The 25,906-nt window shown below is 46.4% G+C and overlaps 3 protein-coding genes across 3 annotated transcripts in view; all 3 read right to left on the bottom strand.

Annotated features, from left to right (window-relative positions):
- The window catches only part of LOC117042631 (zinc finger protein 850-like), a 279,120-nt gene that overhangs the window by 118,691 nt on the left and 134,523 nt on the right, over positions 1 to 25,906 (bottom strand). The gene's annotated exons all lie outside the window — the stretch shown is intronic.
- LOC117042842 (E3 ubiquitin-protein ligase TRIM7-like) lies at positions 4,906 to 12,658 on the bottom strand. The gene is made up of 7 exons (XM_033142500.1): positions 12,156 to 12,658; positions 11,614 to 11,709; positions 11,091 to 11,321; positions 10,713 to 10,735; positions 9,562 to 9,683; positions 8,109 to 8,141; positions 4,906 to 5,692 (listed from the first exon to the last, which is right to left on the bottom strand). Exons 1-7 carry the CDS (start codon positions 12,585 to 12,587, stop codon positions 5,094 to 5,096), a joined length of 1,536 nt encoding a protein of 511 aa, XP_032998391.1. The 5' UTR covers positions 12,588 to 12,658; the 3' UTR covers positions 4,906 to 5,093.
- On the bottom strand, positions 16,480 to 25,131 carry LOC117042778 (zinc finger protein RFP-like). The gene is made up of 7 exons (XM_033142424.1): positions 24,687 to 25,131; positions 23,378 to 23,473; positions 22,842 to 23,072; positions 21,099 to 21,121; positions 19,860 to 19,972; positions 19,291 to 19,323; positions 16,480 to 17,196 (listed from the first exon to the last, which is right to left on the bottom strand). Exons 1-7 carry the CDS (start codon positions 25,113 to 25,115, stop codon positions 16,676 to 16,678), a joined length of 1,446 nt encoding a protein of 481 aa, XP_032998315.1. The 5' UTR covers positions 25,116 to 25,131; the 3' UTR covers positions 16,480 to 16,675.

Genomic DNA, 25,906 nt, shown 5'->3' with positions numbered 1-25,906 from the left:
CCCCAATGGACCCTTTGCAAGATGAGCAGAGACTCACTGGATTCAGGAGGCGCCAGGGATGCAGCACGTGCAGAAGAGAGAGACAAAGGCCCCCTCCTCCTTTTGTAGGTGGGCTTGGTATTTCCTGACCTCTCTAGGAATCCCACTCAATCCTTTTTAACCCTTGGCAAGCCAGTGCCCCCAGCTTCTCTGATCCTGTCCTGTGCCTTTTGCAGGAAAGAGCTTCTCTCCACTTCTCTCCCCCCCCCAACTGACAGAGGGGGAAGCATTGTGCAGTGCTTCTCCGATCCTCCATTCTGTGCCTTTCTGCTGGTGAGTGGAGGCAGAGGCGTCTTTACCCTTCCAGCTTGTGTCTGGAGGCGCTAGGACCTCGCAGACAGCTGCAAACGCACAGGACGGGATCGTGCGGGATCGGAGAAGACGCTCTCAGATCTCCATCCTGCACATTTCCTGGTGGGGTGGGGGGGAGGGAAGCGGAGAGAAACTCTTTCTCTCCGCTTTTCCTTCCCAACCACCTCGCAGACAGCTGCAAACGCACAGGACGGGATCAGAGAAGATGCCCCCGTCCTGCACATTTCCCGGTGGGGTGGGGGGAGGGAGAGGAAAGCGGAGAGAAGCTCTTTCTCTCCGCTTTTCCTTCCCCACCGCCCGCCTCACTTGAGCATAAGCCGAGGGCGACTTTTTCAGCCCAAAAAATGGGCTGAAAAAGTCGGCTTATGCGCAAGTATATACGGTAGTTCTGATTCATCACCTTTGTGTTCCTGGGCATGCATTTATACTCTGCATTGTCTGAATTTCTGTAATCTCTTACTACACACAGGTGTTTAGGCAATTAATAATGTTACAATTTCTGCCCTCCCTTCCCCAGGTGGGCGGGGTTTGCGGCACCGAGCGGGGGTCACCTGGGCAGGTGCCATCCACCAGCTTAGGTAGGCCCCCGTTGACCTGCCCACGGCCAGGTAGGACAAAGGACAGCCGGCTGGGGGTGGGGTCAATGGCCAGTTAATAGAAGCTGAGCCGCTCAGACAGGCCCTTTTTGGTCCTTTTCTTTTCAGAAACATTAATAATGTTACAAGCTCTTACGATCTATTTATACTTCGATGATTCATATTAAGAGGTGGAGACCGCTATGACCATTCGCCAGATGGAATCCATTGATAATTAAGCCGCACTGAATAAGTTGGATAAAATTATGATATGTAAATGAATATGTGGAATACTTAATGTATTGGATTTCCATCGGTTGAGTGTCATTGCGATTGTGTCTCTTTAAGAATGTTCAATTCTAATTGCCTGCACACACCCTGTTGTAGGAGTTGCTTCTATATAAGCATAGTTTTAATGGCTACTGACATTGGGCGTCTCTGACTGGCAACTCTTGCGTTCCTGAGGACCATGGGCGTACCCAGAGGGGGGCAGCAGATCCTGGAAGGACAGATCCTGAAGCTGTGGCTCCGCAATACTTTGGCCACCTCATGAGAAGAGAAGACTCCCTGGAAAAGACCCTGATGTTGGGGAAGATGGAGGGCACAAGGAGAAGGGGACAACAGAGGATGAGATGGTTGGACAGTGTTCTTGAAACTACTAACATGAGTTTGACCAAACTGCAGGAGGCAGTGGAAGACAGGAGTGCCTGGCGTGCTCTGGTCCATGGGGATACGAAGAGTCGGACACGACTGAACGACTGAACAACAACAAGAACTTTAGCTCACAGCCTATGAGGAAGAAAATCATATTCCTGTCCACTTTTGCCACATTTTCTATAACTCTTGCCATGCCTCCCCATTGCTCACCTTTTCCCAAAGTCTTGAGTTTGTTTTTTCAGGCAGCCACCCACTTTTCAGCCTCGGCCTCTGGGATCCCCTCCCTAAGGTCACCCTCAAGCCCTTCTGCACATGGCAAAATTAATTGGAATCCCACAAAATCCTGTGTGAAGAAAGGTCCTTCCTTTTGCCTGCCCTGACTTTCTCTGCATTGAGCTTCAGTAGGTCTTCACAGCAGATTAAAGAGGACCCAGTCATTTTTTGATTATGAAAGACCCAGTTTCTCGTATTGCTAAAAATGCTGTGAAATCCCAGTGTTCACCTAGGGGGGGCAGTGTTTTTTTCACATTATCAGAGAGGCCAGTGATTTTGTCCACACTCACTAAAAATAGGCACCATGGTGGAGAGTTGGGCTGCTTTTCATGGAATTGTAGAGTTAGTCCAAGTACCCCCCTGCAACGAAGAAATCTTTTATCCAGCATGGGGCTCAAACCCACAAGCCTGAGATTGAAAGTCTCCTACTCTACTAGCTGAGCTGTTCCCCTGAGGGCTAGTGAAGGACATTTTGCTGCCTGAGGCCAAGGATGAGAGTTCACCCTTCCCATTCTATGCATTTAGTAATTTGTTAGGTTTCTATCTCATCTTTCCCTCCCCATACATTTCTCTTTCCCCCATTATCTGTGCAACAGGCCTTTAGAAGAGGTTAGGCCATGGGTAGGCAAACTAAGGCCCAGGGGCTGGATCTGGGCCAATCACCTTCTAAATCTGGCCCATGGACGGTCCGGGAATCAGTGTGTTTTTACATGAGTAGAATGTGTCCTTAAAATGCATCTCTATGTTATTTGGGGGGCCTGCCTGGTGTTTTTACATGAGTAGAATGTGTGCTTTTATTTAAAATGCATCTCAGGGTTATTTGTGGGGCATAGGAATTAGTTGATTTTTTTATTTTCAAAATATAGTCTGGCCCCCCACAAGGTCTGAGGGACAGTTTGCTGCTGAAAAGGTTTGCTGAGCTAAGAGACTGGGTCTATGAGTGGCTTTGAACACTGCTCATCTTGATCCTCTAACCACTAGACCACACTACAGAGGCCCACCAGACTGGCAGATGAAACTTCACTGCTAACAAAACAGAGTCCATTGCTGCAACAGGTTGGCCTAGTGGGCACAGGGCAGGCTGCATGGCACTCACAGCTCTGTGGAGCAGGCAGGGAAGGAGCATCACTGCTTATTTCACAGTTGAGTATGGCAATGCTCTCTGTGCCAAATAAATAAGCTTTTACTCATTCATCCTTTTCCTTCTAAAGACCTTTTTATCTCCCCAGGCTTTATTAACCTCTGCCTAACCCCCTGCACATAGATCGTTTTCAGTACTGCCTATTACTGTTTTTAAAGTAATTTGTATTAGTTCTTATAAACTGTCTTGGGAATTTTGAATGTAAGGGCAGGTGCATAAATATTTTAAATACAGTGGTACCTCTACTTACGGACGCAATCCATTCTGGGGTGCTGTTTGCACCCCGAAAAGTCTGTAAGTAGAGCGCTGCTTCTGTGCGCCGCGGGAGGCGACGGAAACCGAGGCTCCGGCACCTCTGAGCCAAGTGCAGAGCGCCTCTTCCAACCGCCAGCAATCCCCACAGCAAAACCTTCTGGGATCGGCGGGGCGGCGGGGGGATATTCTTAGACGTTGGCTGGGTCCCCATCTGTTGGCTGCTTCTCCGTTGGGAGTCAAGAGAAACTGGGGCGCCTCTGAGCATGTGCAGAGTGCATTTCTTTTCCCACTGGGCAGTAAGTTCACAGCAAGACCCAAATGATGATGGTGGTGGTGGTGGTGTGAATGTAAACCTCGCGGGCAGGGCCTCAGAATGACAAGGAGATGTCCACTCTACCGACCGAGCAGAAACGCGGCCCATGTTTTTTTTTTGGGGGGGGGGGTTTCAGCATCTCTCCTGCATGTGTCAAGGTTCACGGGGTAGCTAAAGGCAGTTTGGATATGTATGAAGCCTCTTTGGAAAGGGGCAGTTTCAGGTACTGCTGGGGACAGAGGCAAAGCGGGGCATCTGGCCAGCTCTGTTGGAAACGGGGGATGGAGTGCCGTCAGGGCAGGACTTTGGGGGCAGAAGTCCATGACCCCATTCATAGGAAGAAGCAGGACCCACACTATACACAGCAGAGCTATCAAAGCATTCCCCCCCCCCAATTTTTTCCCCCAGAAGCATTCCCCCCCCCCGGCTCAGCACCATTTCCCCCCCTCTCCCTCACTACATACTCCCTCCTCCCGGTGCAGCCATTGGCCAATATCGCTGAGGCACGGGCCAACGGGCGGGCAGCTCTGCATGGCTGAGAGCAGGAAGAGGGCTGGGCTAGAGCCACAGACTTAAAGGAAATCCAGGTAATTCAAGCTGCTTCACAGAGGTCTGTCCCTCACTGGACGACTTCAACAAACACCACTATTGCCTCATTACATGAAACATCTTTTGAACACCACAACACACACGTAACTAGCTGTAAAGTAACATAGCATAATACTTAAGCTGCAAAACTTTTACATGATCCTCAAAAAAAACAGGGCTTTTAGAGGAGGAAAACCAGAAAAAAATATTTTTCTTCTTGTTTCCTCCTCTAAAAATGAGGTGCGCCCTATGGTCCGGTGCGTCCTATGGAGCGGAAAAATACGGTAATATTAGGTATAGGAATCATGTATGTTTTTATGTAATGTTTTTATTTGTTGTTTATGTAGTTTTTGTTATATGTATGTTTGTTGTAAAAACCTTAATAAATATTTTTTTTTTAAGATATTTTTGTTTTGACTAAGCATGCAAGGCAGTGATTGCATAACTAACTTGCGTGCAAATTTTGGGCCTCTTTGGATATAGTGACTTTACTGAAATGCCACAGAAGCTTCCCTGAGCAGCAGCAAAGGTGGTGGTATTTCAGTTCTTGCATCTCCACAGCCAGTGAAGGTCTTGGGGGAGGGAAAGGGAAACTGAAAACAGGATGGAGGCTGAGGGAGGTTTTAAGTGATGCCTATTCAGAATTCTGATTTTATTCAGAAGTGATGAGGGTATTCTCCATAGAAAGCTGTAAGTCAGACTTCATTGACTTTTGGGAAGCTGGAAAAAGTACATTAGAACAGGCATGAGGGTAGGTTTGATTTTGTTTTTATTATTAGTCTGCTTCTTTCCCCCTTTGCCCCTCCTGCACCAACTGAAGCAGCTGATTCCCAAGGGAGACCACGAGGGAAAGACAGCAGGCAGGTTTCAGGGCTGACAGAAGACACAACCAATTGGTACCATTTACAGAAGTGGCCTGAGTTGAACCATGACACTTGGGTCAGTCAGTCACTGTTTTGCCAATACGGCTGCCCCTTAAGTGCCTCTGAGAAATGAGAAAACGGCGATAGGACCTGCGGCGATATTTATCTACTTGTCTGTCTCTACCCTCAGAGAGTGCTAAGTGGCCTTTGGCAGACACATAAAACAAGGGCTGGAGGGTCTCTCCTGAGAAGGAGGCTGTCAGAAATGCATGGAGAAAGGCTGCCGTATCTGCATCATGAAAGGACACCCGTCCCCCTTCACAGTTCAGGGTCACTCGGATCTTCTTGGGCTCCTCATGGGGGGAGCAGAACTTGTACATACCATCCCACTTCCCCAAACCCCAGATCCCTTCTGTAGGATCAAAATTTAAATCGCCCTTCCTCTTCACAGACTTTCTGGCAACCCCCACCCCCCACCCCTCCTCTCTTCCCACAGTGACCTCCCAGAAATGTCTGCCTGATGTGAAACCCTCACACCCAAGCACATAGGTTTGTGTGTCAAATCTCTCAGGGTTCTCTGGCAGGTATCGACACACTTTTCCCTCTGTCACACTCTTTCGATCCTCGGACAGGATGAGGTAGGGATTTGCTGTGTCTGGATCCAAAGTTACGTTTTCTGTGGGGGCAGAGGAGGAAAGAGAACAGAAACCACGTCAACTGGGAAGCTGACTTTGCTTTAGACCGAAATGTAATTCCCTCTGAAATGAACAGGGACTTAGTTAACTGCGTTCAGGACTAGGATGCTCCACAAGTTCTTAATAATAATTCTTGAAACATCTGTACAGTTTTGGGGGAGTTGTGCCATGAAAAGGCACCTTCCTATTTTCTGGTAACGAAAGCACTCCGCACACATTATGTGCCCAGAAACCTTACACCAGCCCTGTAAGTAAGGTCAACTTTATTATGCCCGTTTTTCAGATGGGAGGACTGAGGCTGAGAGTGGCCTCTTTAATCACCCTCAAAGCTCATGGCAGAAGGTGGAGTCAAAGCAGGGTCTCCCTGATTCACAGCTCAATCTTTTCCCTCACATCACATAACATACTATGCTTGAAATGCCAGGTAAATCTGGCAGCAGAGAATACACCCTTCACATGGCAACTACCCAAGTTCAGTTATGTATTTAAAGGATGTTATACCACACCTTTCCAGGCAGGTTATAAAAAGTAAAAACACTGACACCCATAAAACTGTCTCTATGCTCTGCTGCTAGTCTCCCTTGACCCTCTCTGTGTGAAATGACCTGCTTGGGGCTCTGAGAGTGAATCAGGGGGGCTCTGTTTTGATGAGCAGATGTGGTCATGCAGGCTGCCTCTCTCTGCGGATGCCAAACAGTGGACCTGCCTGTTGGGAATGCATCTTACTGATATTGGTAATTAAACTCAAATGGGACAAAAATGCATTATCCTCCAGTGATATCCTTCAAAAGATCATTTAAATGAAGGCCTGGTGACTTTGTTATACGGTGGTACCTCGGGTTACATACGCTTCAGGTTACATACTCCGCTAACGCAGAAATAACGCTTCAGGTTAAGAACTTTTCTTCAGGATAAGAACAGAAATCGTGCTCTGGCGGCGCAGCGGCAGCGGGAGGCCCCATTAGCTAAAGTGGTGCTTCAGGTTAAGAACAGTTTCAGGTTAAGAACGGACCTCCAGAACGAATTAAGTACGTAACCAGAGGTACCAATGTACACCTTTAGGTGCCAGGCAAAAACATTCCTTTTTAACCAGGCCTTTGGTTGACATCCGATGCCCTTTTAAAATGTGTTGCAGGGTGTGTGGGTGTTTTTGGATTGTTTATGTTTTTATTTTGATTATAGGATCGGGGACACCTGGCTTACGAGCAGTAAAGTCAAAAGGATCTAGGGGGCTTGGTGGACCACAAGCTTAACGCGAGTCAACAGTGTGATGCAGAAGCAAAAAAAAAGCTAATGCTATTTTAGGCTGCATCAACAAATGTATAATGTCCAGATCAAGGGAAGTAATAGTGTCACTCTATTCTGCCTTGGTCAGGCCACACCTGGAATATTGTGTCCAGTTCTGGGCACCACAATTTAAACAGGATGTTGACAAGCTGGAACGTGTGCAGTGGAGGGCAACCAAGATGATCAAGGATCTGGAAACCAAGCCTTATGAGGAGTGCTTGAAGGAGCTGGGTGTGTTTATCCTGGAAAGGAGGAGACTGAGAGGAGATACGATAGCCATCTTCAAATATCGTAAGGGCTGCCACATGGAAGAGGGAGCAAGATTGATTTCTCCTGCTCTGGAGGGTAGGACTCCAACCAATGGCTTCAAATTACAAGAAAGGACATTCTGAATAAACATTTGAAAAAACTTTCTCACAGTAAGAGCTGTTCGGCAGTGGAACAGACTCCTATGAGAGGTGGTGTGAACTCTCCTTCCTTGGAGGTTTTTAGGCAGAGGTTGGATGGCCACCTGTCATGGATGCTTCAGATGAGATTCCTGCTTTGCAGGGGGTTGGACTAAATTACCCTTGGGTCCCTTCTATGATTCTATGTATTTTATGGTTTTATATTGTGATTTTATTTTGTGAGCCGCACTGAGACCTCAGGTATAGGGCAGTATGGAAATTTAATTAATTTATTAAAATAATGAAAGGAAACCTCTTGGAACTACTAACTGACAAGAGAATTGGGGGAGTGTAACAACCTAAGTAAGGGATGTGGGTGTTGCTGTGGTCTAAACCACTGAGCCTCTTGGGCTTGCCAATCAGAAGGTTGGCGGTTCGAATCCCCGTGACGGGGTGAGCTCCCGTTGCTCGGTCCCAGCTCCTGCCAACCTAGCAGTTCAAAAGCACACCAAAAAATGCAAGTAGATAAATAGGTACCCCTCTGGCCAACCTAAGTATAATTTATCACTTCCTGAACGTGACAGAAAACCTGTAAGGCAGACATGGAAAGTGCTAACTGGGAGGGGAATAAGGCCTGGACAGGAAGAGCTGCAATGACCTCATCTTTTGAGAAGCAGATTCCATTTCTTCTGAAATTGTGCCGACATTCGACCCTGAAATTTACCTTTTCGCAGCTGAAGTCCAGATCCCAGTGTGTCTGACGAAGAAAAGGGAACAGAGATTTAGCATCACACCATCCTGATAACTAATCTGGTAATGACAATATGAGCTCATGCAATTATAGTTGGGGAAGCCAGAGTGGTGAACTTTAGGTATTGTGAACTACAGTTCCCATCATCCCTAACCATCGGCCATACCAGCTGGAGCTTATGGGAGTTGCCGCTTAAAAGGTCTAAAATCCACCATGCTGACTATCCCTGCATAAGCCAAGGCAGGGGCAATGTCAAGATTCAGGCCTGTTCAGACCTTAGAGGAGGAGCAGGACCCCCCACAAGATCTCCCCATGAGCAACAATCTTGAGATATAATAATAATAATAATAATAATAATAATAATAATAATAATAATAATACCCCGCCCATATGGCTGTTTCCCTAGTCACAGCATATATTGAAACATAGTAAAACATCAAACATTAAAAACTTCCCTAAACAGGGCTGCCTTCAGATGTCTTCTAAAAGTAAGATCGTTGTTTATCTCCTTGACATCTGAAGGGAGGGCATTCCAGATGGTGGGTGCCACTACCGAGAAGGCCCTCTGCCTGGTTCCCTGCAACTTCACTTCTCGCTGTGAGGGAACAGCCAGAAGGCTCTTGGTGATTAACCTCAGTAGAGCTGGGCATCATCCACATACTGGTGAACACCCAGCCCAAACCCCCTGATGATCCCTCCCAGCAGCTTCATATAGATGTAAGATCCAGACATCCCTGTTCCAGGACTGGAGTTCTCAACCCCAGTTCCCTCAGCTCCTGGGTGGCTCTTTGACAGCCTCTATTCTTCCCTCCTTCTGCCAGTATTACATCAATCTCAAGGCCAGAGGAACAGAGGAGATGCCCGAGAGGCTGTAGGTGAGGCTACTTGGGAAATGGGAGAGGAGTGTGAAAACATCTGAGGCCTGGCTAAGTCATGTGAAGCACTAAAATACAACTTTTTACACACAACTCACAACGTATGTGAGGGTTACTTTCCTGGGGATTGTTCATAAAGTCATGCAAAATCAGAATTACCTCCCGAATCACTCCCTCCCATTAAAGATCTTGAATGGCCCCACAAGAGCCTCTCAGAGCCTAGTAAACAATGCAGAGGGCTTTAAAGCGATTTTCGTGGAGGGATTAAAAGCACTATTTCTCATGAGAGCCTCCACAGCCCAACAAGTGATTGTTTCCTCCCCACTTCCTATTTATTTATTTGTGATCCCCATCAAGCTGTGATTGTGCAAGTAAAATTAGCTTAAGTTGTGAGTCATCTGTATACGAAAGGGCGGCATCTGGATATTGAAAGAGGATAAATACATAAACCTTTCGTTTTCCTGGCATTACTAATATTACATATGACCTGGACACTTTCATGAACACTTTTAAACATCTAGTATAGAATCCTTACAGCCCTTCGTCATTACCTCGGAACTGCTTCATGACGCCCTCCAGGAACGGATTTATATCACAGAAGTCCCAGATCTTCCACTTCAGGGCAGGAGGAAAAGCCACAGGAGGATCCTCTAAGTTCTCCTTCGCCTGAGACCTGGGAGGAGAAGAACCAAGTCAAGCCAACATCCTTCCAATGCAAGAAACCTTCTGACAAGGCAGGAGTCTCATTCTGATAATACAGGCATGATGGATATATCATGAGGAATTGAGAGCAGAGTTCTTCCTATGGCAAAAAGGAGCATCAAGATGACGTGTGAATCTAGAAAGCATCTAAGAAGTTGAAGGAAAACCGACACACACCTGCTTCCATAATACGACTGAATGTATGCAAATGAATTATTTAGAAGCAAAATTAACAATACAAGGTCCTTAGGAAGAGATCTAGAACTGCGTCAGTTTTAGTGAAGCATTTCAAATGATTAAAGTTATTAATATTTTTTAGCCCTGTGGTTACATTTAAAGTAGGAAGAAATATTAGAAATTAAAGCTGTATTTTCTAAACATGGAAGATTTAAAAAATATATTGAAGTCATTTGGAGAACAAGGCTCTCGACACTTATTGACCATGACAGCTGGGTCAAAGGCAGTGGTGCCTCTGAACTCCAGTTGCTGAAACCACTGGAGGGCAGTGTCCTCTGGGGCTCGGATCCTGCTCATGGTTTGCCACTGGCATCAGGCTAGTCACAGTGAAAACAGAATGCTGGACTAGCTGGGCCACTGGCCAGATCCAGCAGGGCCCTTTTTCACATTCTTATGTCTGAGGAAGAACCTGCAGAAATCTGAAATATGTCAAATATGTAAGGGTAAGTTATAGTGAAGATATTTACAAGCACCTTTGGGGTGTCCCCCCCCCCTTTTCTGTCCTTATTCCACAGTAAATGAATCAATCAGGGAAAAGGGAAAAATATGTAATGGAGGGGAACGAGGAATGGCTTCCTTCCTATGATTGTAGATGAGACCAATAGCTACAAATGACTATGAAAATGTGTCCCTATTTTTGTCTGTGCTTTTGTGAAATGGATGATGGCGTCCTAGGCTATCTCTGGAAGGAGGAACTGGAGAGTGAGTTCCTCTCAATAAATTTTCTAGCAACATAATAAGGCAGAGGTTTTCCATCACTTACCTCTGCAAAAAGCTTCCAATATCCTGGAAGGAAAGAAAGAAAGATGTCAGTGGAGCCATTTCTGCAGTCAGTTATAAATCCTAAGCAACTGAGTGGCAACTGATGGGAATCAAAGGTTTGGAGAGCACTACTGTTTTTTAGGCTTCTCAGAGACCTCTGGTTGGCCAATGCAAGAACACAATGCTAGAATGAAGAGGCCTGTGGTTTGATCTAGCAGGGCCCCTTGTGCAACCCCAGGACTGATGCCATTCATTCTTCATGTACTGTTTTCTTTCCAGCAGCTTTTTTTTGGGGGGTGGGCGGGTACGACAACAACTAAGAAACGCCTGTAGTTTGAAGCAGCACACTCCACCCGAACACATCAAGACCAGGCCTGACCTGCAGGAGTTCACTCGCTGGTTCCTGAAGCTTCTCCTCCATTTCCCGGATGAGGCTGTCAAGAGTGGAGAGCTCCCCGGAGATTCTGGCCTGGTGATCCTCCCTTTTTGCTGCAATCTCCTTCTCCAGTTCTTCCATCTGAGCCAAAATAAGTTTCTCCTGCTCTTCCAGAAATTGGTGGATTCGCCTGAACTCTGCCACCATCTTTTCCCTCTCTGCATCCGTTTGTTTCTGCAGCAAGGAGATTGAAAGAAGAGAACAGTGGGCCACAATCAGGCATCTAGTCTGCTGTTAAAGGATGAAGAGGCCATCAGAATTCCCTTGGAAAAGCATGCCTGCCATATTAAGCAGAGAAAGAGCATCGTAAAAACTTACAAGCCCACCCCCTCCTTCAAATGATCTTTCATGCTCTGTAGATTAGATCATTCTAAAATAAACATCTTTCTGTATTTCGTATTCATTTCCCAGGATTTTGATTCAAGACTACAGCACTTATTCACTTCCAAGTAACAATGATGCTTACAAGCAGGTCTTGGCTTTCCTTTTCTGCATGTGCTTTAAATTCCAGAATTTTCTCTCTCTCCTTCCTCAACTTGTCTAGGCAGCTGCTGATTTGATCCTGAAAAGAAAACAAAATCAAAGCTTGGTTCCTTTTCCCCGCCCCTTTTTTCTTCATGAATGATATGCTTGCTCCCTGCCCCCAAAACTCTCCCTTCCCAACTCAAGGATTCTGTGATTCTATCCCTTCCACCTGCACTGCCCCACCCTCCAGCCTTTTCCTAAGGGAGCTGCTTCCAGAGGAAGATCTGTGGGTGGGTGAGTTACTCCTGCATGCAGGCAGGGGGACATTGGGGGCACTGTAATCCCCCGAAAGGAAAAAAAAAAGTTTATTGAACAGAGTTTCAGAAGTTTAGTTTTATAAGGCTGCACAAAAGCTCTTGCTGGCAAGTGACTCTTTGGCTGCCAGAGGGGAGACTGTATTAAATACATTTTCTTGCAAGACCCCCTTCTCTGTAGCTATTTCTCCCTCATCTTCCCCAAAGGAAACCCAGAGAGATTTTATACCTTGTATTCCTGGGAAGCCTCCTCTAGAGGAACCACCTCGTGGCTCTTGTGCTCCTTAGATACATTACACACGACACAGATGGGGCTTTCGTCCTCCTTACAGAAGAGCTTCAGGGGCTCCTGGTGCTTCTCGCAGATCTTCCCCTTTCCTTCGGTCTCCTTTTCACCTTGAAGACGGATTTTCCCATCTGTAAGTTTTTTCAAAACATTTGCCAGCGGCCGATTGGGGATGAGGTTTCTGTGCTGAATAATTTCTCTGCACTGAGGACAGGAAGCCTCTCCCTCCGATTCCCCCCAGCACTGGATCAGGCAGGATCGGCAGAAGTTGTGCCCGCACTCTGGGATGATCACTGGATCCCTGAAACACTCCAGGCAGATGGGGCAAGTGGCTTCCTCGCAGAGATCCTGCACGGGACCCCCAGAAGCAGCCATGGCTGCTGCCTCGCCAGGAAGAGAGAGCTGGTTTCGTTTTCTCTCGTTTGCGTCTGCAAATGGGCGTGTTTCCTTTCCAGGAAATTCAGGTGCGATTATTCAGGATCACTGCTGCCTGAAGAGACGGGGAGTGAGCTGGGACACAAGTGTCTTTGGGGCATGCATGCGACTTTATACATTGAAAAGAAAGGGCATAAATCCTGGCTGCCGATTTAAGGAGCCATTTTTCCAAGGAGACGGAAGCGAGTTTTTTATGAGCTTCATGTCAGTCTCAGAATTATTTGAGATCCAGTGAATGAATCTGAATCTTGCAAGCTCCTCCCACCCAATTGCCAAACCAGCCACTGTGATGCAAATTCCCATATGGGACAATTGAACACCCATCCGCAGCCACTGAGAACATGAGATGCAGGCTGGGGGATTTCTGAGCTTCTCTTCAGATCCAGCGTCTTCCCAGTCCTGTCCACCCACTGGTCCAGTCTCCAGCCCCTCCAATGATCTGGGGGGGGGGATATCATTTCTTAAAATAACATTTTTTAAAAGGCTTTCCCAGGATATATTTTAGGGGCGGTGAAGTGGGCGCAAGGATGTAGCATTTATTTCCTCTTTGCTCCACATAGCTCAGATTAAAAAGATGACCTGCCTTCACTTCCTCTTCCTATTTGAGCAGTGGGACTATGTTAGAATGTTTCTGAGATGCCCCCTCTCCTTGGCCCTGTTCCCGGTTCTTCAGTTGTCTCACTGCCATGGCAGATAAGGCTGAGTCTCACTTACCCAAAGGACTTGGAATACATGCTGAAGTTGCAGAGACAAACATCAGAAAACGGTTTAATAAATCTCCCCACCACCCCTCTCCAAGCAGCCCTTGCAAGTTCAATAAAAGCCTCCAGAATCCTCTCTTCAACCCAATTATCCTTATCATTTATTCTGGCAAAAGCGGGTAGCATTTAAGTCCTGCTCAGAACTGGCCCATTGAAGTCAATAGGCATGACTAACCTAGGCTCCTCCATTTCAATGGACTAACTCTGAGTAGGACACACCTGAAACAAACCCAGAATGTATACAGGATTGCTAGCCATCCTGGCCCAGAAGTGTCTCCCATGCATTTCAGCAGAATCCACCAGAATTCTCTCTTCTCCACCTGGCGGATTTTGCTCCACCAAACCTGCTGAATGGGAGAACTTGGTTCTCAAGAGGCCTTTTCCTCACAACCCAGCTGAGTCTTCCTCAACCCCCCCCCCACTGCACATGCTGAGAAGAGAGAACAAACCCACACATTGATTGCAAAGGCAGAATTTCCACTTGGCTCAGCTACCCCATCTTATTTTTTTTGTACCTTGGGGTTTGCTTGGCCTCTGAGAGAAAGAAGCCTGATAAAACAAGGAGAAATAAAGGCTTTCCTGCTTATTTAATTACTTGCCTCTGGAAAATTTAGGGGGACAAATAAATTTAGGGAGGACAGCATTCCCAGCACCCATGTCACTACAGGTCTGGTTTTCCACATAATGAAACGCAGCCAGGGATTGGGGGGGGGGGGAGGTGCAGAATCAAACAATCTATTGTAACCTGGAATAGATATATAATCTCACCTTTGCTTTATTCTGTATGCTTATGCATTAAGACTGTGCCTTGTAAGGAATACTTACAAAGAGTTTGTGGGTTATAGCTGAACTAAGCAGAAATATCTAGCTAGGCAGATTGACCGCAAAAGATATAAATTATGTCATGGGTCTATGTCCCCAAGTGAGTCAGGATGTTGGGAGAAACAGGATGTCTGCAGAATGTTCTGGGTGTCTGAGATACATATAGTTTGACCAAATGACATAATGAGATCTATATGCTTACCAAGCTGAAAGAATGACCCAACGAAAGGAGAGTTCACAGGGGCAGAAGGTTGTTACAAGAAAGCAGAAGTGAATCTCCTTGCCTCAGCTAACTAGGGTGAAGTTCAGAGAGTCTTCTGGGGACAAGAGGATTGGATTTCTGGGTTGCTGTCATATGCTCATTGGCTTGATGCTTAATGCAAGATATGAATATGTAACGTTTGAAGGATCTATAAAAACCTTTGGATACCTGTGATTAATGTCCAGTCTTTTGGAAATGACTCCCTGGACCTTTTATTGCAATAAAAGCTTACTCTTGATTTCTCCTAAATCCAGTGTTTGGCATTTATTTTAAGAACTAAGGTTCCCAGTACGATATAACACTTATAACACTATGACACAGTTGGTCACTTAGTTAAGCGTTTTTATTTATTTATTCACTTGATTGAGGGTGGCAGCTGACCTCCCAGCCCCCCCCCCCGTCTACACCCATGGCAGACACCATTGCTGGAGAAAGGCAAGAAAGCAGGAGTCATGGCAGAACCCAAACTGGATTTAAATCCCCCTTCAGAGCTTCACTGTTGATACAAGAATACCTGAACATGAGCTGTGACATATGAGAACTTTGCAAGGAGGGCTTGGGAGCACATTTCTGAAGAGGGCTTGGCAACATGGTGCAGGTGCTGAGAAAACGGATAGGGAGATTTTCCGTGATCTTAGCTCCCGGAGCGATCCAATAAAACGGAAGGAGAGTTGGAGGCGCAGCTGCAGGAGGCTTTGGGCTGAGAATATCTGGTGTTTTTAAGATTCAGCGGTACCTTGGTTTAAAACAATAATCTGTTCCAGAGGTCCGTTCGTAAACCAAAACAGGTTGTAACCCAAGGTGCGCTTTCACCATTAGGGCCTCCAAAAGATTTTTGTTCGTAATCCAGAAAAAATGTGTTATAATCCCAAAAAAGTTTGCAAACCGGGACACGCACTTCCGGGTTTGGCGTGTTTATAATCGAAAATTTACACAAACCAAGGCACCACTGTACTGCTAAAGTTATTATTGTTGGTGGTGGATCAATATTCCTAATAAAAATATATTACAAATAGACTATGATGTTCAATGTTGACCAAATTTTACTCTGATGTTCCATTTGATCCAAGCTGAGGATTTCATTTCCCCTTCATTTGGGTATATTTTTAAGTGTAGAAATGAAGAGAAAACAAGGCCATTATCAATCCACCAGAAACTGCATTCAGATTAGATTCTGGATCCTCATAGATTCCAAACGGATTATGTCTGCAACCGGAGGCATCACTGTAGATGTATCTGATTGTTTGCAACAAGTCACCTTAGAGAAAATAACTGTATAACTGGGAATTTACTGCCACCCCCTGAAATTCCCCACATTGTCTGTGTTCTGTCCTTGGAATTTCTGTCAGGGGCTCTTACGTTCTGGGGATTAGCAAGTCAAGTCAGGAAGACCCCTGCAAATGCCTTGAGGAACCTTTTCCGGAGGTCGGTGAGCAAGGCGGAGGGCTTAGAAACTATTTCCACAGCAGGATATAGGGCATCAAAATTGTAAGCCTCGATCTTGCTTTCTGGACTCTGGAGGTTCTTGTGAGATCTCACACGGCCCCTTCGGACAGTTTCCCCCACCCCACCCCAGTCTCCCAAACTCTTTCTAATTATTTATTTTTGTTTTGACAAAATGCACAAGGCTGCGAATGGATCTCTTTGGATGGAGAGATTCTGCACATAAGCTGAAGGAAAGGGATTTTGGTTGAGACGACTAAAATGTCATCATGGCGATAAGTAGTTGGGGTGAGGGTGGGCGTTCATTCTTTCCAGAACTCACTGAAAGTTCTTGAAGATTCCAGGGGATTCTGGAAATTGCTAGAAGCTGTCAGAAAGCTGGACCTTTCGTCAAGGCCACATATGTGAGAGGAGCTGCTTGTATTCTAACAGCAGCTGTATAAAAACTGTTTAGTTTGCATTTATCTGGAAAGCCGACAGGGCACTGAGGGTTGCAAAAAACCAAAGCTTCGAAAACTCTAAGAAACGCTTCAGGAGACAAACTCTGTAAATGGGAACCATTATGCTTTTGACCCAGTAGTAAAATACATTATCTGTGCTTAATTGCCTCTGTGAGTTACTGCCTTCGTTGTCTGTGTCAGGGCTCCTGAAGCGCTTTGATGTTGTGCATCTCTCTGCTCATTCAGGACTGCAGGCACTGAAATGCATACTTAGCAGGGAGCTGGGAAGTTTGTCTGTCTCTACACCCAAGAGACTGTCAGGTAGCCTCTGGTGAAAACGTAAAAGAAGGGCTGGAGGGTCTCTCCTGAGAAGGAGGCTTCTGAGAATGAGTGGAGAAGGGCTGCTGTATCTGCATCGTAAAAGGACACCCGTCCCCCTTCACAGTTCAGGGTCACTCGGATCCTCCTGGGCTCCCCACCCAGAATAGGAACACGGCACCCAGTGTGGGTGGAGACCCTGTATTGATTACCCCACTTCCCTATGCGCCAGATCCCTTCCTTAGGACCAGCGGTAAACTTGCCTTTCCTCTTCACAGACTTTCTGGCCACCCCCACGGCCCATTTCCCCTCGCTCCCCACAGTGACCTCCCAGAAATGTCTCCCTGATGTGAAACCCTGACGTCCCAGCACATAGTTATATGTGTCAAATCTCTCAGGGCTGTCTGGCAGGTCTTGACACACTTCTGTCCATCTCACTCTCTTTCGATTCTCAGACAGGATGAGGCAGGGATTTGCTGTGTCTGGATCCAAAGTTACGTATTCTGTGGGGGCAGAGGAGGAAAGAGAAGAGAAACAATGTGAACTGGGAAGCTGACTTTTCTTTAGCCACATGACAGAAATAGCATCCCCTCTGAAAGGAATAGGGACTCCATGGCTCTGCATTTAAGACAGGGTTGTCCATCAAGTTCTTAATAATGATTTTTGAAACATTTGCATTTCTTTCAAGAGTTCAAAGTACTTAGCACACATTATCTACATAGAACCGTTGCAAGAACCCTGTAAGTTAACTCAATCTTACTATTCCCATTTTTTCAGACGGGACGACAGAGCATAGCTGTCAACTTTCCCCTTTTTTGCGGGAAATTCGCTTATTCCAGCGCCGTTTCCCTTTGCAATAAAAGGGAAGGTTGACAGCTATGCGACAGAGGCTGATAGAGAGCGGCTTGTCTAAGGCCACCCCCCCCCCACAGTTCATGGCAGAAGGGAGTCAAAGCATCTTAATCTTTTACCTCACATTACATTACATTACATAAGGGACCCAGGTGGCGCTGTGGGTTGAACCACAGAGTCTAGGGCTTGCTGATCAGAAGGTTGGCGGTTCGAATCCCCATGATGAGGTGAGCTCCCGTTTCTCGGTCCCTGCTCCTGCCCACCAAGCAGTTCGAAAGCACCTCAAAGTGCTAGTTGAGAAATAGGGACTGCTCCAGCGGGAAGGTAAACGGCGTCTCTGTGCGCTGCTCTGGTTCGCCAGAAGCGGCTTTGGCATGCTGGCCACATGACCTGGGAGCTGCTTGGGGACAATCGACAGCTCCCTCGGCCTATAGAGCGAGATGAGCGCTGCAACCCCAGAGTCGGACACGACTGGACCTGATGGTCAGGGGTACCTTTACCTTTACCTTATATTACATTACACCAGGCATCCCCAAACTTTGGCCCTCCAGATGTTTTGGACTACAATTCCCATCATCCCTGACCACTGGTCCTGTTAGCTAGGGATCATGGGAGTTGTAGGCCAAAACATCTGGAGGGCCGCAGTTTGGGGGTGCCTGCATTACACCCTCCTTGTAACCACCATTCAAGTTTCAGTTGTATATTTAAAGAATGTTATACTCCATCCTTCCAGGTAGTGTATAAAATGCAAGAAAGTGGTTAGGCTTCCCCGACCCCCGTGTGAAATGTCCTACTTGGGATTCTTGAAAGTGCATCGTATAATTGTAGAGTTGGAAGGGATCCCAAGGGTCATCTAGTCCAGCCCCCTGCAATGCTGGAATCTCAACTAAAGCATCCATGCCACGTGACCACCCAACATCTGATTAAAAACCTCCAAGGAAGGAGAGTCCACCACCTTTCGAGGGAGACCGTTGTATGTTCTGCAAAATTCACAAACCGGAGCACCTACTTCCGGGTTTGCAGCATTCTTTTTCCAAGTTGTTCATAAACTAAGTTTTCTAAAACCAAGGTACCACTGTATATGAAATCAAACCAAAAGCAATAACCCAATAAACACCCCCGCAAAAGAACCATATTCCAAAAGTGTGTAGGATGTCAATAAGATCAACCAAAGGCCTGGTTAAAAAAGAACATTTTTGCCTGGCACCTAAAGGTGTGTAATGTAGACGCCAGGCAAGCTTTCCTGGGGAGAGCATTCCACAGATGGAGAGCCACCACAGGGAAGGCCAATTCTTGTGTTGCCACCCTCTGAACCTCCTGAGGAGGGGCACACAAAGAAGGGCATGCATTTCCCACTCTTACACCTTCCTCTTACATAAACTCTCCTAAAAGGGATGGAGATCTTGTATGGCTCAAAGGGATATTTCCTCCTCATGTGCTGGGAGAATTTGGCTTCACAGCACCCCTGTGTCTTATTGACATGCAGCACAGAAAAGCCAGCCATCCTGGGCTGGGGGCTTCCTAAGAGTCTGCAGGCTCAGGCCAAGAGCCCATCTAGCCTAGCATGCTGCTCTCACGGAACAGATGCCTCTGGGAAAGAAGGCATGGGTGGAAGGGCTGCAGTCTTCTGAGAAGCGGATCCCATCTCTCCTGAACCTGTGCCTCTGTTTGACCCAAAATGACTAGGGAAACCCAGCCAGATGGGCAGGGTATAAATAATAAATTATTATTGTTATTAAATGTACCTTTTTGCAGCCGAAGTCCATATTTCACAGTGTCTGGGAGAGAAAAGGGAAGAGAGATTTAGCATCACACCATCATTCAGATGACAAACCTGGCAACAACAATATGAGCTCATGAGATTGTAGCCAGGTATTATGGATGCAGGTAGCGCTGTGGGTTAAACCACAGAGCCTAGGGCTTGCAGATCAAAAGGTCGGCGGTTTGAATCCCCACGATGGGTTGAGCTCCCATTGCTCGGTCCCTGCTCCTGCCAACCTAGCAGTTCGAAAGCACGTCAAAGTGTAAGTAAATAAATAGGTACTGCTCCGGCGGGGAGGTAAATGGCGTTTCTGTGTGCTGCTCTGGTTCGCCAGAAGCGGCTTAGTCATGCTGGCCACATGACCCGGAAGCTGTACGCCGGCTCCCTCAGCCAATAAAGCGAGATGAGCGCTGCAACCCCAGTCTCGTCTGCGACTGGACCTAATGGTCTGGGGTCCCTTTACCCTTTACCTTACTGAATTCAAACTAAGGGCCAAATCATACCTACGATTTAAATATTCAGTATAAAATATTTTCAGCTCTTCTTTACTACCTCTGAATTTATTCATGGCTCCCTTCAGGAAGGGATTTATATCTCTGAAGTCCCAGATGCTCCACTTCAGGGCAGGAAGAAAAGCCACAGGAGGACCCTCCTTCACCTGAGACCTGGGGGGAAAGAACAAAGTCAAGCCACCATCCTTCCAATGCAAGCAACTTTCAGACAAGGCAGGTGTCTTATCGTGATGTTAAAGGCATGATGAAGACTTGAGGGCAGGATTTTTTACAATGACAAAAGGGAGCATATTGTTTACGTGTGGATCTAGAGAGCACCTACCAAGTTGAAGGAAAACCAACACACACCTGCTTCCAAAACATACTGAAGGAAATATATGAATACGAGATTGAAGGGAAAGAAGCTGATATATGCAACTTGGGTTTTTTTTAAGAAAAGTGAATACTCCTCGGTCCTTACGCAGAGATTTTAGGACTACACCAGTTTTAGTGAAGCGTTTCAAGTGGTTAATGAGCAGAACAAATTAGATCTGTTACGTGCATTTCTGAAATATAAGGAAGCTTTGCAATTAACATTATAAATGTATTTTAGCACAGTGGCTCTATTTTAAAAATGGAGAAAATATTAGAAATTAAAGCAGTATTTTCAAAATTCATTAGTTTTTGAATATGTTGCAGGTGTTTGGGGGACAAGGCTCTCAGCAGCTGATATCCACGATGGCTGGGTCAAAGGAAGTGGTGCCTCTGAACTCCAGTTGCTGGAACCACCGGAGGGGAGTGTCCTCTGGGGCTCGGATCCTGATCGCAGGTTTCCCAGAGGCACCTGGTTAGTCATTTTGAAAACAGGATGCTGGACTAAATGGGCCACTGGCAGGATCCAGCAAGGCCCTTTCTCACATTCTTATGGCTGAGGAAGAACCTGCAGGAGCCTGGAATACACTGGATTAAGTGTAAATTACAGTGAAGATATTTACAAGCCCCTTTGGAATGTCCCCTCTTTTTGTAACAACTGCAGAGCAAATGAATCCATCACGGAGAAGGGCCTTCAGAAATATGTAATGGAGAGGAACGAGGAATGGCTTCCTTCCCATGATTGTAGATGAGACCAATGACTATGAAAACACGCCCCTATTTTTGTCTGTGATGGACGATGGGAGTCCTAAAGCTGTCTCTGTAAGGAGGGACTGCAGAATGAGTTTAACACCCATTAAACAAGAATGTTCCTAGCATCATAATAAGGGAGCGGTATTCTTAAAAGCAGCAAATTTCCATCACTTACCTCTGCAAGAAGCTTCTGATATCCTGGATGGAAAGAAAGAAACAGATATCCGTGGAGCCATTTTTGCAGAGAGCCCTGCGCTCGGTTATAAATACCAAGCAGCTGAAGTAGAGAGAGGTTAGCCAAACAGAAACAAAAGACTCCCAATAAAACATGCAGTGCCACATAATTTTGAAATAAACATCAGATGGCAAAAGTCAGCCATTCCAGTGATGACTAATAAAAGGTCCCTTTCTTCCCTTTTGGCCAAGTCACCCGAACACCTGAGAGATTCAATTCCATCACCCTGATTTGCCATTTTGCCTGCAGTGCATGCTGGTTCCGTGTTCACCTGAGACTAATCGGTTCACTGCTATGTACATCCCACACTCAATCATATCCTGGGAACCACCCCGAGACCTGTGGGTATAGGGTGGTATACAAACTTATTTTAGTTACAGGAAGGTAGCCGTGTTGGTCTCTCATAGTCGCAACAACAACAACAACAAATTCCTTCCAGTAGCACCTTAGAGACCAACTAAGTTTGTTCTTGGTATGAGCTTTCATGTGCATGCACACTTCTTCAGATACACTGAAACATAAGTCACCAGACCCTTATATATAGTGAGAGAGTGGGGAGGGTATTACTCAGAAGGGTGGTGGGGATGGGTGATTGGCTGATAGGTGTGGAAAACCTGTTGACTGTTAACGACTGCAATTGGTCTTACATGAAAAAGTAAGGGGTGAGAAGGCTAAAAATAGATAAGAATCTAAGGTATCTGAAGAAGTGTGCATGCACACAAAAGCTCATACCAGGAACAAACTCAGTTGGTCTCTAAGGTGCTACTGGAAAGAATTTTTGATTTTGTTTTAAGAATCCAATGTCTCTGTTCAGACCAGGTCTCCCCGTGGTTTTAAGTTTGGTGATTAGTTGCAATTCAGCAACTTCTCTTTCCAGTCTATTAAATTCCTTTGTAATAAGACAGCTACTTTGAGATCTTGTATAGAATGTCCTGGGAGATTAAAGTGTTCTCCTACTGGTTTCTCTGTCTTGTGATTCCTGATGTCAATTTTTTTATTTTTTATTTTGTTTAAACTTATTTTAATAAATAATAATAATAATAAGTCACCCCCTCTCTGCTAGACCCAAGACAGCATCTGAATGAAAATGTGATGCAGTGCCAACTTGGAATGCCTGTGTTGGAGGCAGTATCGGTTGTATTCAACTCGCTTTTACTCAGACACACTGAAATTAATGAACCTAAGATAGTCACCCCCCCCATTAATTTCAATCAGTCTACTCTGAGCATGCATAGAGAGCTCTATTGGCTTGTGGGCTTCCCAGAGACCTCTGGTTGGCCAAAGCGAGAACAGGATGCAGGACCAAAGGGGCCTGTGGTTTGATCTAGCAAGGGGCCAGGGCCCTTCTTGCCAACCCCTGGGCTCAGCGGCGACAAACTGAACAAAATAGGGGGGGCAGGTAAGCCCCACCCTACATTATCAATCACAAGATGCAGTACACACACCCAATTTCAAAAGAAGTGTTCGTTATTTGGGGGGGCTGGCCACCCTCAAATATTCTATTGGGGCATCCAAAGGACCTCAGCCCCTCAGAGTTGGCTCCTGTGCCAGGGCTGAAACCTTTTACCATTCATGTACTGATTGTTTCTCCTACAACAGTATTTTTATGTAGGGGAGACTAAGAAATGCCTGTAATCTGTAGTGCAGCACACTCCACCCTCTCACATCAAGACCAGGCCTCACCTGCAGGAGTTCACTTGCTGGTTCCTGAAGCTTCTCCTCCATCTCCCGGATGAGGCTGTCAAGAGAGGAGAGTTCCCCGGAGAGTCTGGCCAGGTGCTCCTCCCTTTCTGCTGCAATCTCCTTCTCCACCTCTTCCATCTGGGCCAAAAGAAGCTTCTCTTTTTCTTCCAGAAACTGGTGCATTAGCCTGATCTCAGCCACCATCTTTTCCCTCTCTGCTTCCATTTGCTTCTGCACCAGCAAAAAGAGAAAGAGGAGGAGAACAACAGACCAGTATCAGGCATAATGTTGCAGGATGAAAAGACCAGTTATCAGAATTCACTTGGAAGGGCATTTCTGCCATTTCAGAGAGATCACGCCAGCAGGAAAAGTTTCATAAAAATTTACAAGCCCACCCTCTCCTTAAAATGGCCTTTCATGCCATGTAGGTGATCAGGCTGGTCAAACAGAAACCTTTCTATATTCCATATTCATCCCCCCAGATATGGATTCTAGACTGTAGCACTTTTCCACCTTCAAGTAACAATGATGCTTACAAGCAGGTCATGGCTTTCCTTTTCTTTGTCTGCTTTAAATACTAGAATTTTCTCTCTCTCCTTCCTCACATTATCTAGGCAGCTGCTGATCTGATCCTGAAAACAAAACAAAACAAAAAAGTTTGGTTGCTTTTTTCATCGTTGCAGTTTAATATTCATAAGAACAGTAAAGTTGAATCATATGCTTGCTCCTCCCTGCCCCCAAGTCTGTGATCTTTGCCTCGGTCCCCCCTAGATGGCGCTCAGGGTCCCTTCCAACTCTACTATTCTATCCCTGTTACAGGTAGGTAGCCGGGTTGGTCTGCCATGGTCAAAACAAAATATAAAATCAAAAAATCCTTCCAGTAGCAACTTATCGAGACCAACTAAGTTTGTTCTGAAGAAGTGTGCATGCACACGAAAGCTCATACCAAGAACAAACTTAGTTGGTCTCTAAGGTTGGTCTTTTCTCTTGGGAGAAAAGCAATGACAAACCTAGACAGCATCTTAAAAAGCAAAGACATCACCTTGCCAACAAAGGTCCGTATAGTTAAAGCTATGGTTTTCCCAGTAGTAATGTACGGAAGTGAGAGCTGGACCATCAAGAAGGCTGATCGCCGAAGAATTGATGCTTTTGAATTATGGTGCTGGAGGAGACTCTTGAGGGTCCCATGGACTGCAAGAAGATCAAACCTATCCATTCTCAAGGAAATCGGCCCCGAGTGCTCACTAGAAGGACAGATCCTGAAGTTGAGGCTCCAGTACTTTGGCCACCTCATGAGAAGAGAAGACTCCCTGGAAAAGACCCTGATGTTGGGAAAGATTGAGGGCACAAGGAGAAGGGGACGACAAAGGATGAGATGGTTGGACAGTATTCTCGAAGCTACTAACATGAGTTTGGCCAAACTGCGGGAGGCAGTGAATGATAGGCGTGCCTGGCGTGCTCTGGTCCATGGGGTCACGAAGAGTCGGACACGACTGAACGACTGAACAACAACAAAGGTGCTACCGGAAGGATTTTTTGATTTTATATTTTGTTTATTCTGTCTCTGCCACCTGCACTGCCCCACCCTCCATCCCTTTCCTAAGGGAGCTGCTTCCAGAGGAAGGACTCTGGGTGAGTTACTCCTGCATGCATGAAGGGGGACATTGGGGGCACTGTACTCCCCCAGAAAGGAAAAATGAAATGTTTACTGAACAGTTTTAGAAGTTTAGTTACTGTTTGGCTGCAGGAGGGGAGAATACATTAAAACATTTTCTTGCAAGACCTCCTTCTCTGTAGCTATTTCACCCTCACCATCCCCAAAGGAAACCCAGAGAGATTTCCTACCTTGTACTCCTGGGAAGCCTCCTCCAGAAGAATCGCCTCGTGGCTCTTGTGCTCCTTGGATGCAATACACACGACACAGATGGGGCTTTCGTCCTCCTTGCAGAAGAGCTTCAGGGGCTCCTGGTGCTTCTCGCACATCTTCCCTTTTCCTTCGGCCCCCTTTTCCCCATGAAGGAGTTTCCCGACTGTAAGTTTCTCCACAACATTTGCCAGCGGCCGATTGGGGATGAGGTTCCTGTGCTGAATGATTTCTCTGCACTGAGGGCAGGAAGCCTCTCCCTCCGATTCCCCCCAGCACTGGATCAGGCAGGATCGGCAGAAGTTGTGCCCGCACTCAGGGATGATCACTGGATCCCTGAAACACTCCAGGCAGATGGGGCAAGTGGCTTCCTCGAGGAGATCCTGCACGGGACCCCCAGAAGCAGCCATATCTGCTGCCTCGAGTCGCCAGGAAAACAGAGCTGGTTTCGTTTTCTCTCGTTTGCGTCTGCAAATGGGCGTGTTTCCTTTCCTGGAAATGCAGACTTGATGGCTCGAGATCACTGCTGCCTGAAAGGGAGGGGGGGTTAGCAGGGACACAGAGTCTTTGGGGCATGGGAATTTATATACTGTATTAAAAAGAAAGGGCATAAATCCTGGCTGCCGATTTAAGGAGTCAATTTTCCAAGGAGATGGAAGCAAGTGTTTTTTTGTTTTTTTACATGAGCTTCATGTCAGTCTCAGACTCATTTGAACGCCAGTGAATGAATCCGAATCAGGGGTCAGCAACCTTTTTCAGCCATGGGCCAGTCCACCTTCCCTCAGACCATGTGGTGGGCCGGACTATATGGGGGGGGGGGAATGAACGAATTCCTATGCCTCACAAATAACCCAGAGATGCTTTTTTTTTTTTTAAGGACACATTCTACTCATGTAAATACACCAGGCAGGCCTCACAAATAACCTAGAGATGCATTTTAAATAAAAGAACACATTCTACTTATGTAAACAAATGCAGATTCCCGGACTGTCCGCGGGCCGGATTGAGAAGGCGGCGATTGGGCCTCATCCGCGCCCCGCCTTAGTTTTCGTACCCCTGACTGAATCCTGCAAGTCCCTCCCACCCAATTGCTCAAACTCACAAGCCCTTCTCCAGCTGCAAGACAGAAAAGTTCAGACTCCAAGGAGCATCCCAGCTGGAACCAATCCATCCCCTGTGATGCACATTCTCACGGGAAAAT

The sequence above is a fragment of the Lacerta agilis genome, chromosome 2 (genome assembly GCF_009819535.1).
Source record: "Lacerta agilis isolate rLacAgi1 chromosome 2, rLacAgi1.pri, whole genome shotgun sequence".
Classification (NCBI taxonomy): Eukaryota; Metazoa; Chordata; class Lepidosauria; order Squamata; family Lacertidae; genus Lacerta; species Lacerta agilis.
The sequence above is the reverse complement of the archived record's forward strand: the minus strand, read 5'-3'. Positions and strand labels throughout refer to the sequence as shown.

Excerpts from the sequence above, each read along its gene's own strand:
- LOC117042842 (XM_033142500.1), bottom strand. The coding sequence starts at position 12,587 with ATGGCTGCTTCTGGGGGTCCCGTGCAGGATCTCTGCGAGGAAGCCACT. Across the intron at positions 10,736-11,090 it reads CAGCGAGTGAACTCCTGCAG|GATATTGGAAGCTTTTTGCA; the intron begins GTCAGGCCTGGT and ends CTTTCCTTCCAG. Across the intron at positions 8,142-9,561 it reads CGTCATGAAGCAGTTCCGAG|ACACACTGGGATCTGGACTT; the intron begins GTAATGACGAAG and ends TTTCTTCGTCAG.
- LOC117042778 (XM_033142424.1), bottom strand. The coding sequence starts at position 25,115 with ATGGCTGCTTCTGGGGGTCCCGTGCAGGATCTCCTCGAGGAAGCCACT. Across the intron at positions 23,073-23,377 it reads AGGAAAGCCATGACCTGCTT|AAGCAAATGGAAGCAGAGAG; the intron begins GTAAGCATCATT and ends TTGCTGGTGCAG. Across the intron at positions 19,324-19,859 it reads AGCCATGAATAAATTCAGAG|ACACTGTGAAATATGGACTT; the intron begins GTAGTAAAGAAG and ends TTTCTCTCCCAG.